This window comes from Esox lucius, chromosome 11 (assembly GCF_011004845.1).
Source record: "Esox lucius isolate fEsoLuc1 chromosome 11, fEsoLuc1.pri, whole genome shotgun sequence".
Taxonomy (NCBI): Eukaryota; Metazoa; Chordata; class Actinopteri; order Esociformes; family Esocidae; genus Esox; species Esox lucius.
The window spans coordinates 18,658,502-18,673,279 of NC_047579.1; the positions used below are offsets into that span (position 1 = coordinate 18,658,502).

The 14,778-nt window shown below is 44.3% G+C and overlaps 1 protein-coding gene across 1 annotated transcript in view; it reads right to left on the reverse strand.

Annotated features, from left to right (window-relative positions):
- Positions 1-897: 897 nt before the first annotated feature.
- LOC106024502 overlaps positions 898-14,778 on the reverse strand; it is a 30,640-nt gene continuing 16,759 nt past the window's right edge. The window contains exons 14-20 of the mRNA XM_034295252.1: positions 11,304-13,386; positions 11,054-11,227; positions 10,805-10,978; positions 8,391-8,447; positions 3,894-4,067; positions 3,596-3,642; positions 898-2,244 (exon numbers count right to left, since the gene is read on the reverse strand). Coding sequence (XP_034151143.1) covers positions 1,691-2,244; positions 3,596-3,642; positions 3,894-4,067; positions 8,391-8,447; positions 10,805-10,978; positions 11,054-11,227; positions 11,304-13,386 — 3,263 coding nt within the window. The 3' untranslated portion in view covers positions 898-1,690. The remainder of the gene's footprint in view (positions 2,245-3,595; positions 3,643-3,893; positions 4,068-8,390; positions 8,448-10,804; positions 10,979-11,053; positions 11,228-11,303; positions 13,387-14,778) is intronic.

The window sequence follows — 14,778 nt, forward strand, 5'->3', positions numbered from 1 at the left end:
GAGTAGCCTCTCTTCCCTACTTTCAGTCAAGTATTGTATTTAATAAATATTGTTCCAATAAACCAACAAATATCTGCAATAACTAATTAAGTCACAAATATCCTTAGCACCACTAGAAAGTCTTATGAACAAAATAAAATCTATGTATATTTTAATTAACATTGTAAGTATTTGGGAACTAAATGTTGTTAAGAAATGTACAACAACTGAAGCTGATATCTTAGCAAAGAGAGGGTGTATATAGTATTAAATGCAAAGGTGCCAATAATTGTGGATTGCACAGGCGCCACTTGGATGGGTTTTCCTTAAATATTCTTTAGTGATGTCAATACTTGTAAAACCATATGTTTGGCAGGAAAAAATGACACTACTTGATGAAATGTGTTGTCTGAGAAGTTATTGTGTTAAAATGAAAGTATGTGACTCCCCCTTATGTTTGAGCCACAGATATAACTAAATGTTGCTGTTAGTTTTTTCATTCACTTGCTCAATTTCATCAAAGGTGCCAATAATTCTTGTGTTGACTGAATGTTCTGTTAAGCATTAGATAATTTCACGTAATACAATACAAGAAATACTATACCTCAAATCCTAACACAAACAACTTAATCATGAAATTTGACTCACCTAATCCTACTACTGAAAAACAACACAATCATTAAATACTATTCACCTAAATGTACCACTGAAAAAAACATAATAGTGAAATACTACACAACTAAACCTACTATTGAAAAACAACAGAAAAATGAAATACTATACAACCAAACATACCACTGAAAAACCACTTAATGATACACACAGAACAAAGTAAAAAAACACCAGAAAGGAGATACTGGACTTCTAACCCCATTCAGCACTCACACCCAGTATGCAGAGAGAGAGAAACACAGAGAGAAAGGGAAAAACTATGGAATATTTTATTCTATTACAAAACATGTTACTTTGAAGTAAATAAATCCCAATTACAAACGCAGCTGTAAAGGTCACATTAGGTTTATTGCCAATTGCATCGGCAAAAAGGAAAAGTGGTCACAAGTAAAAGCCGACCAACAGCAATATATACACTCAGCAGGATAGCAGTTCAATGCCCCAAAAGCACAGCCTCCAAAATTGCCACAGAATTGAATCAGCATCTTTGTTGCCGAATCTCATGCAAAACTATAAGTTGAGAAATTCCAAAAGCTGGAATTCATGGCAGGGTGGCCATTTGGAAAATGCTTGTATGCAAGGAACACAGACTCATAACACTTGGTAAGGAGTACAAAACCTGAACCACTGAGCAATGCAAAAAAATGAATATAGTCTTATATAATTCCTACAACCAGAAGGGTTTCTGTTAGCAGCCATCTCATTGGACTCATTGGGTCTGATGATTGCTCTACATGGTCGACTAACAGCCATTGAATATAAGGTCATTTTACAGGACAATGTACACTATGGCTAGGCTTTTGTTCTTGGAAAATGGTGCGATATCCCACTACACACAGTTCAGGACTTGTATGACAGCATTCCAAGAAGGATTGGATCTGTTCTGTGGGCAAAGGAAGTCTCTCTGATTTACAGCTTACAACTTCAGTGGTGTTTATTCATTATTTTTATTTTATGATGTATATGTTTACTCACTAGATATTGTCAATGTATTGTAAAAGTGCGTCCAATCAAAAAATACCATGATTACAGTGAAAAGTCATGTTGTGTTTGACACAGGGACCACCTGACACAGAGACACACAGGAAAATAACCCAACCCTAAACCCTGGATAGAGGGGCTCAGTAAATATTGTGTGGAATGTCTTCAGGTGGGTCAGTGTGTCAGAGGAGACCCTGTAGAAGGACAGATTGCCGGCTGACCAGTCCAGATACACTCCTACTCTGTGGGAGTCTGACGGGGTGACAGTTATAACAGTTGTATTGTTATTGTGACAGGCAGAGTAACTGTCCCTCTTACAAAACAGAATCCAGGACTTGTCATTGTCTCCAAGCTTGCAGTCATCATCCTCTCCTCTTCTGTTGATTCCTTTATATGTCATTCCTATATAAGCCCTGCACCCATCCCACTCTACCTCCCAGTAACGGCGTCCAGACAGACCCTCTCTACACAACACCTGTTTCAAATCCACAAATCTCTCTGGATGATCAGGATACAGCTGCTCCTCTGTGCCCCATGTCACCATTCTGTTCTCCTCAGACAGAAGAAGATCATAGTTTACTGTGTTTAGGTCCAGTCTGAGATCACAGGCATCTGATGGATGAGAACAAGACACAATATTACACATCAGCATCATTCCATTTTTTTCCCCAATTTATTTATTCTCACAGACAGGGTAGAAAAAAAAACACTCAGTCAATCCACAACCACACACGTGCACGCACACACAAACAAAAGAGGAAGAGTTTCTTAGTACCTCATAACTAACTATGAAGGGTATTCCTCTATTTGAGGAGGAATGGGCTTAGAAGGGAGCTGTATGTTGTGTGGTGGAGGGGAGCTTTTTAGATATATTTCACTGAAAGTGTTTGTGTGGGAGGAGATTTGGATATATTTTGGTGGGACAGTATTACAGGCATCTTGCTCTGGCCACAGAGGCCCATTTTTATATTATACAAACTGAATGTGTAACGGGGTTTGTGTGTCGGTCTTTGTTTTCTGTCATTGCAGACTGTGACTTTACTGCTCACTGAACTCGACCAACAAACTGCTGAACCCATTCATTTATTTAAGTTATGGGGTTCACCTGAGTTCCTGTTTTAACATTTCCCTCTCTCCTCCTTGCTTCGCCCTGCTACAATACACTCATGCATGTTGTTGTAATGATGTGACAGACTTTTTCGTTTTCTGAAAAGGCACAGTTTGTGATTGCATGTGTACATGTTAGTGATTATGTTTGAAATATAGAGAGTTTTAAAAACATCTCCATCTACCCTTTATCCACCCTCTCTATCTGCTCCCTATCTCCTCTATCTACTCACCCTCTCTATCTGCTCCCTATATCCTCTATCTACTCACCTCTCTATCTGCTCCCTATCTCCTCTATCTACTCACCTCTCTATCTACTCACCTCTCTATCTGCTCCCTATCTCCTCTATCTACTCACCCTCTCTATCTCCTCACCTCTCTATCTGCTCCCTATATCCTCTATCTACTCACCCTCTCTATCTACTCACCTCTCTATCTACTCACCTCTCTATCTGCTCCCTATCTCCTCTATCTCCTCACCTCTCTATCTACTCACCTCTCTATCTGCTACCTATCTCCTCTATCTCCTCACCTCTCTATCTACTCACCTCTCTATCTGCTCCCTATCTCCTCTATCTACTCACCCTCTCTATCTACTCACCTCTCTATCTGCTACCTATCTCCTCTATCTCCTCACCTCTCTATCTGCTCCCTATCTCCTCTATCTACTCACCCGCTCTGTCTCCTCTATCTACTCACCCTCTCCATCTACTCACCCTCTCCATCTACTCACCCTCTCTATCTGCTCCCTATCTCCTCTATCTACTCACTCTCCCCTCTCTATCATTTTCTCTTACCCTCCATCCCCTCTTTTCAAACAAACACAATGTGAAAAAGTACAAAGAAAAACATTTACATTTTCTGGGTCCTGATTTCAACCTGCATTCACCACCATGATCCATACTGCAGGGAAAACAAAGGAGCAGACCTTCATTAGGTTTACGCTAGATTATGTTGATGTAGTATATTCATAAATCATGATAAATGTTTCAAAACCTCCAAGGGGAGTGACAAGATTTGGATGTATGGCTTAGCAAGACAGTTTAACTCTAAACCTAGTCTAACCCCCAGGGCTGTAGACTGTAAACCCAACAGTTAGTTCAGCTCCAAACCTCCAGACATTTCCTACAATTTGATCCAAACCCTCTAAATACCGGAGGTTCTCCAGTCTCCAGTTTGGATCCTCCAGTCCAGCAGACAGCAGTTTGAATCCTGAGTCTCCTGGGTGATTGTAGCTCAGGTCCAATGCTTTCAGGTGTGAGGGGTTTGATTTCAAAGCTGAGTCCAAAGAAGCACTGCCTTTCTCTGTGACCACACAGCCTGACAGACTAAAAATAAACACAAAAAGCTGTGTATGTTGATGTATCAGTGTCAATAACCTACTAGGTCTGCACGATATGGACGAAAACTGTTTTGCGATTTCATTTGCAATAATGATAAACAAGAATTAACATGACATTTTGATGTGGTTTGCAGCATGACTTTGGCTACTTAATATGTGATTGGCTCTGTTATTTTCTTTATGTCTCTGGGAGCTCTACTCATGTGGAGTTACATTTCCAAAAGAAGGGATATGTGTGGTGCGACAGTAACTCCGCCTCAGCTCCTCTCACTCACTCACTCATCTTCTTCCGCTTATCCGGGGCCGGGTCGCGGGGGCAGCAGTCTAAGCAGGGATGCCCAGACTTCCCTCTCCCCAGACACTTCCTCTAGCTCTTCCGGGGGGACACCGAGGCGTTCCCAGGCCAGCCGGGAGACATAGTCCCTCCAGCGTGTCCTAGGTCTTCCCCGGGGTCTCCTCCCGGTGGGACGGGACCGGAACACCTTCCCAGGAAGGCGTTCCGGAGGCATCCGAAAAAGATGCCCAAGCCACCTCAGCTGACCCCTCTCGATGTGGAGGAGCAGTGGCTCTACTCTGAGCTCCTCCCGGGTGACCGAGCATCTCACCCTATCTCTAAGGGATCGCCCGGCCACCCTGCGGAGAAAGCTCATTTCGGCCGACTGTATCCGGGATCTTGTCCTTTCGGTCATGACCCAAAGCTCATGACCATAGGTGAGAGTAGGAACGTAGATTGACTGGTAAATCGAGAGCTTCGCCTTGCGGCTCAGCTCTTTCTTCACCACGACAGACCGATACATCGACTGCATTACTGCAGAAGCTGCACCGATCCGTCTGTCAATCTCCCGTTCCATCCTTCCCTCACTCGTGAACAAGACCCCTAGATACTTAAACTCCTCCACTTGAGGCAGGCACTCTCCACCAACCTGAAGCGGGCAAGCCACCCTTTTCCGAATGAGGACCATGGCCTCGGATTTGGAGGTACTGATTTTCATCCCCACCACTTCACACTCGGCTGCAAACCGTCCCAGCGCATGCTGAAGGTCCTGGTTAGAAGGGGCCAACACGACAACATCATCTGCAAAAAGCAGAGACGAAATTGTGTGGTCCCCAAACCTGACACCCTCCGGCCCCTGGCTGCGCCTAGAAATTCTGTCCATAAAAATTACGAACAGAACCGGTGACAAAGGGCAGCCCTGCCGGAGTCCAACATGCACTGGGAACAAGTCTGACTTACTGCCAGCAATGCGGACCAAGCTCCTGCTTCGGTTGTACAGGGACCTGACAGCCCTTAGCAAAGGACCCAGGACCCCATATTCCCCAAGCACCCTCCACAAGATGCCGCGAGGGACACAGTCGAATGCCTTCTCCAAATCCACAAAACACATGTGGATTGGTTGGGCAAACTCCCATGAACCCTCCAACACCCCGTAGAGGGTATAGAGCTGGTCCAGTGTTCCACGGCCCGGACGAAAACCACACTGTTCCTCCTGAATCCGAGGTTCTACTATCGGCCGTATTTTCCTCTCCAGTACCCTGGCATAGACTTTCCCGGGGAGGCTGAGAAGTGTGATCCCCCTATAGTTGGAACACACCCTCCGGTCCCCCTTCTTAAAAAGAGGGACCACCACCCCGGTCTGCCATCCCAGAGGCACTGTCCCCGACCGCCACGCGATGTTGCACAGGCGTGTCAACCAAGACAGCCCCACAACATCCAGAGACTTGAGGTACTCAGGGCGGATCTCATCCACCCCCGGTGCCTTGCCACCGAGGAGTTTCTTGACCACCTCAGTGATTTCAGCCCGGGTGATGGACGAGTCCACCTCTGAGCCCTCATCCTCTGCTTCCTCAATGGAAGAAGTGACAGCGGGATTGAGGAGATCCTCGAAGTATTCCTTCCACCGCCCGACGACATCCTCAGTTGAGGTCAACAGCTGCCCACCTCTACTGTAAACAGCGTTGGTAGGGCACTGTTTCCCTCTCCTGAGGCGCCGGATGGTTTGCCAGAATCTCTTCGAGGCCAGCCGATAGTCCTTCTCCATGGCCTCACCGAACTCCTCCCAGGCCCGAGTTTTTGCCTCCACAACCACCCGGGCTGCAGCCCGCTTGGCCTGTCGGTACCCGTCAGCTGCGTCAGGAGTCCCACAAGCCAACCAGGCCTGATAGGATTCCTTCTTCAGCTTGACGGCATCCCTTACTTCCGGTGTCCACCACCGGGTTCGGGGATTGCCGCCTCGACAGGCACCGGAGACCTTACGGCCACAGCTCCGAGCGGCCGCTTCGACAATGGCGGTGGAGAACATGGTCCACTCGGACTCAATATCTCCAACCTCCCTCGGGATCCAGTCGAAGCTCTGCCGGAGGTGGGAGTTAAAGATCTCTCTGACAGGAGACTCGGCCAGACGTTCCCAGCAGACCCTTACAGTACGCTTGGGCCTGCAGAGTCTGTCCAGCTTTCTCCCCCGCCATCGGATCCAACTCACCACCAGGTGGTGATCAGTTGACAGCTCCGCCCCTCTCTTCACCCGAGTGTCCAAGACATACTGCCGCAGGTCAGATGAGACGACAACAAAGTCGATCATCGACCTGCGGCCTAGGGTGTCCTGGTGCCACGTGCACTGATGGACACCCTTATGCTTGAACATGGTGTTCGTTATGGACAAACTGTGACTAGCACAGAAGTCCAATAACTGAACACCACTCGGGTTCAGATCAGGGGGGCCGTTCCTCCCAATCACGCCCCTCCAGGTGTCACTGTCGTTGCCCACGTGGGCGTTGAAGTCCCCCAGTAGAACAATAGAGTCCCCAGTCGGAGCACTTTCCAGCACCCCTCCCAGAGACTCCAAGAAGGTTGGGTACTCTGCACTGCCGTTCGGCCCGTAGGCACAAACAACAGTGAGAGACCTATCCCCGACCCGTAGGCGCAGGGAAACGACCCTCTCGTTCACCGGGGTAAACTCCAACACATGGCGGCAGAGCTGGGGAGCTATAAGCAAACCCACACCAGCCCGCCGCCTCTCACCATGGGCAACTCCAGAGTGGTGAAGAGTCCATCCTCTCTCAAGGAGTGTGGTTCCAGAGCCCAAGCCGTGCGTAGAGGTGATCCCGACTACCTCTAATCGGAACCTCTCAACCTCACGCACTAGCTCAGGCTCCTTCCCCGCCAGCGAGGTGACATTCCACGTCCCTAGAGCTAGTTTCCGTGTCCAGAGATCGGGTTGTCTAGGCCCCTGCCTTCGACTGCCGCCCGATCCTCTTCGCACCGGCCCCTTATGGTCCCTCCTGTGGGTGGTGAGCCCACGGGAGGGCGGCCCCACGTCACCCGTTCGGGCTGAGCCCGGCCGGGCCCCAAAATAAAAATACTGAGTAAAATATTCAAAATAATGTATTGTAGGAAATATTTTGTCTGAACAGGTAAACCAAAAAAATACATACTATCCACTTTTGGGAATGTTTACAAATTCAATTAATTTAAAAATGAGCAGGCTACAGCATAACATGCAAATTAGGATATTCTCTTTGGTTTTGCACACTGTATATGCCTTAAGCCTATATATAGCCTTTATTTTACTGTTAAATATATTTATGATTTTTAATTACTACATTTTTCACGTCATTTGCGAATGTCACTGACCTGCTTTTTCAAGAAGAATTATCTGCTAATGTGAATGTTCAGTGCCTGTTGGCAACATTTTCGTAAAGCATAAAGGATCATTTTGTTAGGCCATTTTCTTCTGTGTTCTACACTCACCTAAAGGATTATTAGGAACACCTGTTCAATTTCTCATTAATGCAATTATCTAATCAACCAATCACATGGCAGTTGCTTCCATGCATTTAGGGGTGTGGTCCTGGTCAAGACAATCTCCTGAACTCCAAACTGAATGTCAGAATGGGAAAAAAAGGTGATTTAAGCAATTTTGAGTGTGGCATGGTTGTTGGTGCCAGACGGGCCGGTCTGAGTATTTCACAATCTGCTCAGTTACTGGGATTTTCACGCACAACCATTTCTAGGGATTACAAACAATGGTGTGAAAAGAGAAAAACATCCAGTATGCGGCAGTCCTGTGGGCGAAAATGCCTTGTTGACGCTAGAGGTCAGAGGAGAATGGGCCGACTGATTCAAGCTGATAGAAGAGCAACTTTGACTGAAATAACAACTCGTTACAACCGAGGTATGCAGCAAAGCATTTGTGAAGCCACAACACGCACAACCTTGAGGCGGATGTGCTGCAACAGCAGAAGACCCCACCGGGTACCACTCATCTCCACTACAAATAGGAAAAAGAGGCTACAATTTGCACAAGCTCACCAAAATTGGACAGTTGAAGACTGGAAGAATGTTGCCTGGTCTGATGAGTCTCGATTTCTGTTGAGACATTCAGATGGTAGAGTCAGAATTTGGCGTAAACAGAATGAGAACATGGATCCATCATGCCTTGTTACCACTGTGCAGGCTGGTGGTGGTGGTGTAATGGTGTGGGGGATGTTTTCTTGGCACACTTTAGGCCCCTTAGTGCCAATTGGTGAATAACACCTTATATCAAGGTGTGCATAATTATTAGGCAGCTTCATGACCTCAGGTAAAATGGACCAAAAAAAGAGATTTAACTGACACTGAAAAGTCAATGCCTTTTAGACAGATGCAACACTCTTGAAATAGCTAAACTATTGAGGCGTGACCACCGGACACTCAAACGTTGTGTTTTGCGAATATTCAACTGGGGTTCAAAAAATTTATGGAGAAGAAAATACGCAAATTAACTGCAAAAGAATTGAGAAGACTTAAACGTGAAGCTACCAGGAACCCATTATCCTCCAGTGCCACCATATTCCAGCACTGCAACCTACCTGGACTGTCCAGAAGTTCAAGGTGTCAAGTGCTCAGAGACATGGTCAAGATCAAGAAGGCTGAAACAAGACCAACACTGAATAAGATTCAGAAGTTGAAGCGTATAGATTGGGCAAAGAAATACCTGAAGACAGATTTTTCAATGATTTCATGGACAGATGAAATGAGAGTGACTCTTGATGGACCAGATGGATGGGCCCGTGGCTGGATCACTAATGGACACAAGGCACCACTTTGAGTCAGGCGCCAGCAAGGTGGAGGAGGGGTACTGGTATGGGCTGCTATCATTAAGGATGAGGGAGTTGGATCTTTTCGGGTTGAAAAGTTCCAAAAAAGGTCCAACTCAAATCCCATATCTACTGCCAGTTTTTGGAAGATAATTTCTTTAAACAGTGGTACAGGAAGATGTCCTCAGCATTCAAGAAGGCCATGTTCTTTACGCAGGACAATGCTCCATCACATGCATCCAAGTAATCCACTGCTTGATAAGCAAGCAAGGGCCTCAAAGATGCCCTAATAATGATCTGACCCCCTTCTTTACCTGACTTACATCCTACTGAGAACTTCTCAAATGTGAGATGTACAGTCAGGGAAGACAATACACCTCTTTGAACAACATTTGGGAGACTGTGGTTGTTGCTTCAGCGAAAGTTGATTGTGAACAGATCAAGAAACTGACAGACTGCATGGATGTCATGGTGCGGTGAGCAGCAGCGCCACCGTGCCATATATTCTCAAATTCCCATATCTCACGAACACATCCCGGACTGTCACATGTTTTCAATCCTCCACACCAGGTCCCAATTTGAATCGTTTGTATGTGTATGTATGTTTCCCCTCTGCTCCCCACATTGTGGCTCATTGTTCTTGTCGTGTTTGTAAGTCGTGTGTGTTGCCGTTGTTTGTAAGTACGTGTTCCATTGTATATTGTCGTTTTTGCTGCTTTAGTCAGCCCTTTGCTTTTGTGTGTTTTGTGCTCGGTGTTTGTTTATTTCTTGTCTATTAAAGACTCAACACCGACTACACCTGCCTGCACCTGGTTCCTTGCTCTCACAACACATCACTACACCACCTTTTGTGACAATGGATGGAAGGCTCATGGCAGTTATTGAAAAGAAGGGTGGCTATATCGGTCACTGAATATTTTATTTCATTTTCATTTTGTGTTACTTATTTGTTGCACTTACTCTAAACATTTAGAATAAACAAGTGAGCTGTGGAAATTGTGTAATTTAGTTGCCTAATAATTCTGCATTCGCACTTCTTCGCTGTCTCCGATTACACAGTCTGGTACATCTGACATTAACTGAGAAACATCCAGAAAGTCTTGTTTTGCATTTACCATTTGTTGAATATACTGTATGTACTTTACATTGTATTGCCTACTATGTTCAGATTGAAAAGTACAGAATCACCACCCTAAGGCCATAGATTTGTATGTGACCTCTGTGGGATTCAAACCTACAACCTTGGTGTTGGTGGTGTGAGCCACAAAAGACCACTGCATTGCCTGTGTACAATATAATACTGTCATAAACAGGACATGATTAAAGTAGTACCAGAACTGGTAAGCATATAACTATATAAACCATGTGAACACTGTTCTTTCAACATGGAGCAGGATAGACCGCAAGGCAGAGGAATAAATCAGAGAGCCCGGAACAGGGTCAAAACTATAAACTGAACTGCTTTGAACCATCACAAATACATCTTTGTTGATAAAGCAGACTTCAACAGAGCCAAAACATAGTGTCTGCAAAATATCTTTAGCCAGTCTTGTAATTAAGGGTTCTGAAACACTGTACCATACTATTGATCATAGTTCCAAAGTGACTGAAAAAAACTGTAACAACAACTATTACAGCTGTTCTTACCCAAGTGTGTGTAGTTGACAGTTTGGATCCTCCAGTCCAACAGAGAGCAGTGTAATTCCCGTGTCCAGAAGGTCATTGTCTTTCAGGTCCAGTTGTTTCAGTTGGGAGTTGGAGGAACGCAAGACTGAGGCCAGATCTGAACAGCAGTCCTCTGTCAGACCACAATGGCCTAAACTAGAGGACAGAAGAACATGGTTGGTTAACAAATGTTCAAAAAGACATAACTCCTACTCCAGATAGTTCACTCACACAAGTGTCTGTATGTTGCAGAATGGACTGGTTAGTCCAGCACAGAGCAGCTCCACTCCTCTGTCTTCTAGGTGATTGTAGCTGAGGTCCAGTTCTCTCAGGGGGCAGTTTGGTGTATGCAATGCTAAAGCCAGAGTCTGACAGGATTCATATGTTAGGATACAGCCATCCAGTCTGGAGAGAGAAAATAATCTGTAAAATATGCCCAGCCTTCAGAATAATGATACTGTATATCTCAACCATAACTTACAGTGCTCTCTTGCAGGTTTTCACTATCGGCAGCAACCTCTGATAACCTTCCTGTGATGTCTTGTATGTCTTCATGTCAAACTCCTCCAGTACCTCCTCTGACATAAGAAACAGGTAAGCCAGGGCTGAACATTGGTGAGGTTCAAGCTTTGTTTCTGAAAGAGTACCAGATTGCAGGGAGGTCTGAATATCTGCAACTAGATAGTTGTCTCCGAGTTCATTAAGACAGTGGAACAAGTTGATGATCCTTTCTGGTAAGGTTTCCATCTTGATCTTCTTTGAAAGGTACTCTACTGTTCTCTTAACTGTTTTCATATTGCTCTGTGTTTCACTTCCTGTCAGTGTCAGAATACCCTGTAAGAGATTCTGATTGGACTCCAGTGACAGACCCAGAAGGAAGCGAAGGAACAGGTCCAGGTGTCCATTCTCACTCTTCAAGGCCTGGTCCACTGCTCTGAAGTACAAGTCAGATAACTTGTCTGACTTTCTTACTTCAACATCATTATAATCTTCATAATCATAATGATCATATTCATCATAATCGGGAAATGGGTTGATTAAATCATCACCATCACTATCACCACCATCATCATCATCATCATCATCATGTTGGAACGGGGACTCTGTGATATCTTTTAAGGGGAAAACAAGTTCCTCCTTGCCCAGACAAGATTCTAGAACGTGTACTGCTGCTAGAAACTCCTGAATGCTCAGATGAACAAAGCTAAAGACCTTCTCTTGGTAAAGCCCAGATTCTTCTTTAAAGATCTCTGTACACAGTGCTGAGTACTCTGATGCCTCTGAGACATCAATGTCACACTCTCTCAGTTCCTCCTCATAGAAGATCAGGTTTCCATTCTGAAGCTGTTGGAAAGCCAGCTTTGACAACTTCAGGATCATGTCTTTGTCAGACTGAGACAGTTCTTTTGGATTTGTTTCTGTATATTTGTTGTACTTTTTGTTTTTTATACTGGTTTGGATGAGCAGGAAGTGTTCGTACATCTGGGTCAGAGTTTGGGGGATTTTATCCTTCTCTGCTTCTTTCAGCATCGACTCAAGGACAGTGGCTGATATCCAACAGAAGACTGGTATGTGACACATGATGTGGAGGCTTCTGGATGTTTTAATGTGTTTGATGATTTCTGTGGCCAGATTCTGGTCTGTGATTTTCTTCCTGAAGTACTCCTCTTTCTGTGGCTCATTGAACCCTCGTATCTCTGTGACTTGGTCAACACATTCAGGAGGGATCCGATTGGCTGCTGCAGGTCGTGTGGTTATCCAGAGGAGAGCAGAGGGAAGCAGATTTCCCTCGATAAGGTTTGTCAGCAACACGTCCACTGAGGTTGGTTCTGTGACATCACAGCACTTCTTATTGTTTTTAAAGTCTAGAGGCAGTCGACACTCATCCAGACCATCAAAAATAAAAACAGTTTTGGTTAAACCATCTTCAATCCAGTTAATCTCTTTCAGCTCTGGGAAATAGCGTGAAAGAAGTTGCATAAGACTATTTTCATCCTTGATCCGGTTCAGATCCCTGAAAGGAAGAGGAAATATGAAATGAATGTCTTGATTGGCTTTTCCATCTGCCCAGTCAAGGATGACCTTATGCACAGAGACTGTTTTTCCAATGCCAGCAATTCCTTTGGTCAAGTTTCTCAAACCTTTCCTTTTGATATGTTTGTCTTGTCCAGATAAATGAAACCGAGATATGTCTGACTCATATTCATATGATGAGGCAGTCCTGTCTGATGTAATGTAACCCTTGGTCATAGAGAATATGTCTTCATGGTTTAACGATTCAGATGTTGGTTTCCGGATCAGGAGATGGTGTTTTATTGGCTTAAAGATGTCTCTACATTTGATTGGCGTGTCTTGTGTGGTTTGTCTCTTGGATGCCATCTCAATTTGTGTCACCTCATGTTCTTTATTGACTCCTCCACCTCCACCCTCTGTAATGTAGAGCTCTGTGTAGATGTCCTTTAAGAGAGTTGGATTTCCATGCTGTCCAATTCCTTCACAAAGTATTTTATATTTATTTTTCATTTTGGTCTTAATGTCTTGTCGGACACTCAGAAGAATTTCACCTACAGGAAAATGATTTATATTAGTAGCATGAAACTACAATATTAGTGTTACATTCACTGCTAACTGAATGATAAAACTAATTAACACAATCCAGAATGTAAATAACATGATCTGCTCCAGAAGTGATTAAGAGATCAGTGTTAGCTGGATGTGTATGTGTCCAAGGGAAACAACTGCCTCTACAATGAGTTTCTCTGGGGAGAGAGTGGTACCATTGCATTTAAAATGAGTCTTTTAGACTCATTTAGCACAAGTGCTGTGCTGCTGTCTTCATTGTTTTGGCAAAAATCTATGCTCTTGAGACTATACTGGGAGACACAGTGCCATCCTAGTGCAGCTGGACTATCTGTGCAAACTGAATAGGCTGCAGGTACTGCGTCATGCTATCAGTAGTGACAAGGACATTAGCAAAACGCAAAACAAGAGAAGGATCAGTCAGAAAGGATAAGGAATTGTCTGTGGACACCACCTGCAAAACCATTCCCTTTTTGGGGGTTGTCTTGCTGTTACCTCTCCAGTGCACCTGTTGTCACTTTCATTTGCACCAAAACAGGTGACATTGCTTCACAACTGCTTAAGCTACCTAACTGGACAGATTGATATCCCTGATATATAGCACCAATTGGCTTGTTTGTGATGATTACATGATCCATTAATTATTTTGAGCAAATCACAAATGTTCTCCATTTGTGATTTGCCTCACAGTGGCCTAATGGAGCTTATATATCTTTGAGATGGTTGTATGGCCTTCCATAGACTGATGTACTTTTATTACGCTTTTCCTGAGTTCCTTTGAGATTTCCTGTCCTCTCTGTTTTGCATTTGCCTGTATAGGTAACACCAAAATGAGCAGGTTTCTTGTCTTTATTTCGTTCAGTCCAAACTGTTTCCTTAAGCTCCCTTCCACAATTGTTTATTTAAAAATGTTTATCCTTTATTTATACAGTGTCAGACTGAGACCAAAGTTCACCAAAATCCTACTGACATAGAAACACAGTAACACAAATCGTTGCATTCAACAACAATACATTCATTTAAAATAGCTCAACAATTTCCAATAGAAACCAAGAGATCAAGTTTAAGGCTTTTTTGGAGCTTATTCCACGAACGAGGGGCATGATACACGAAAGCAATTTTACCCAACTCTGTATGCACCTGGAGGAACCTCTGAAGCTAACCAATCCTTGGAGCATGTTTTATAACCACCAATAATCCAGGTTTTTTTAAATGAGAGATAATTTGGTAGGCTGGGCATTATAGCCTTATAAGCAAACATCAGCGAGTGTCTGGCACTCTTGGAAGTTGAGGAGTACAGAATACAGAGATGCGTATGAAACATGGCGGCCGTTATAAAACAATATTTTGCATGAATTATTTACCCAACTATTTAC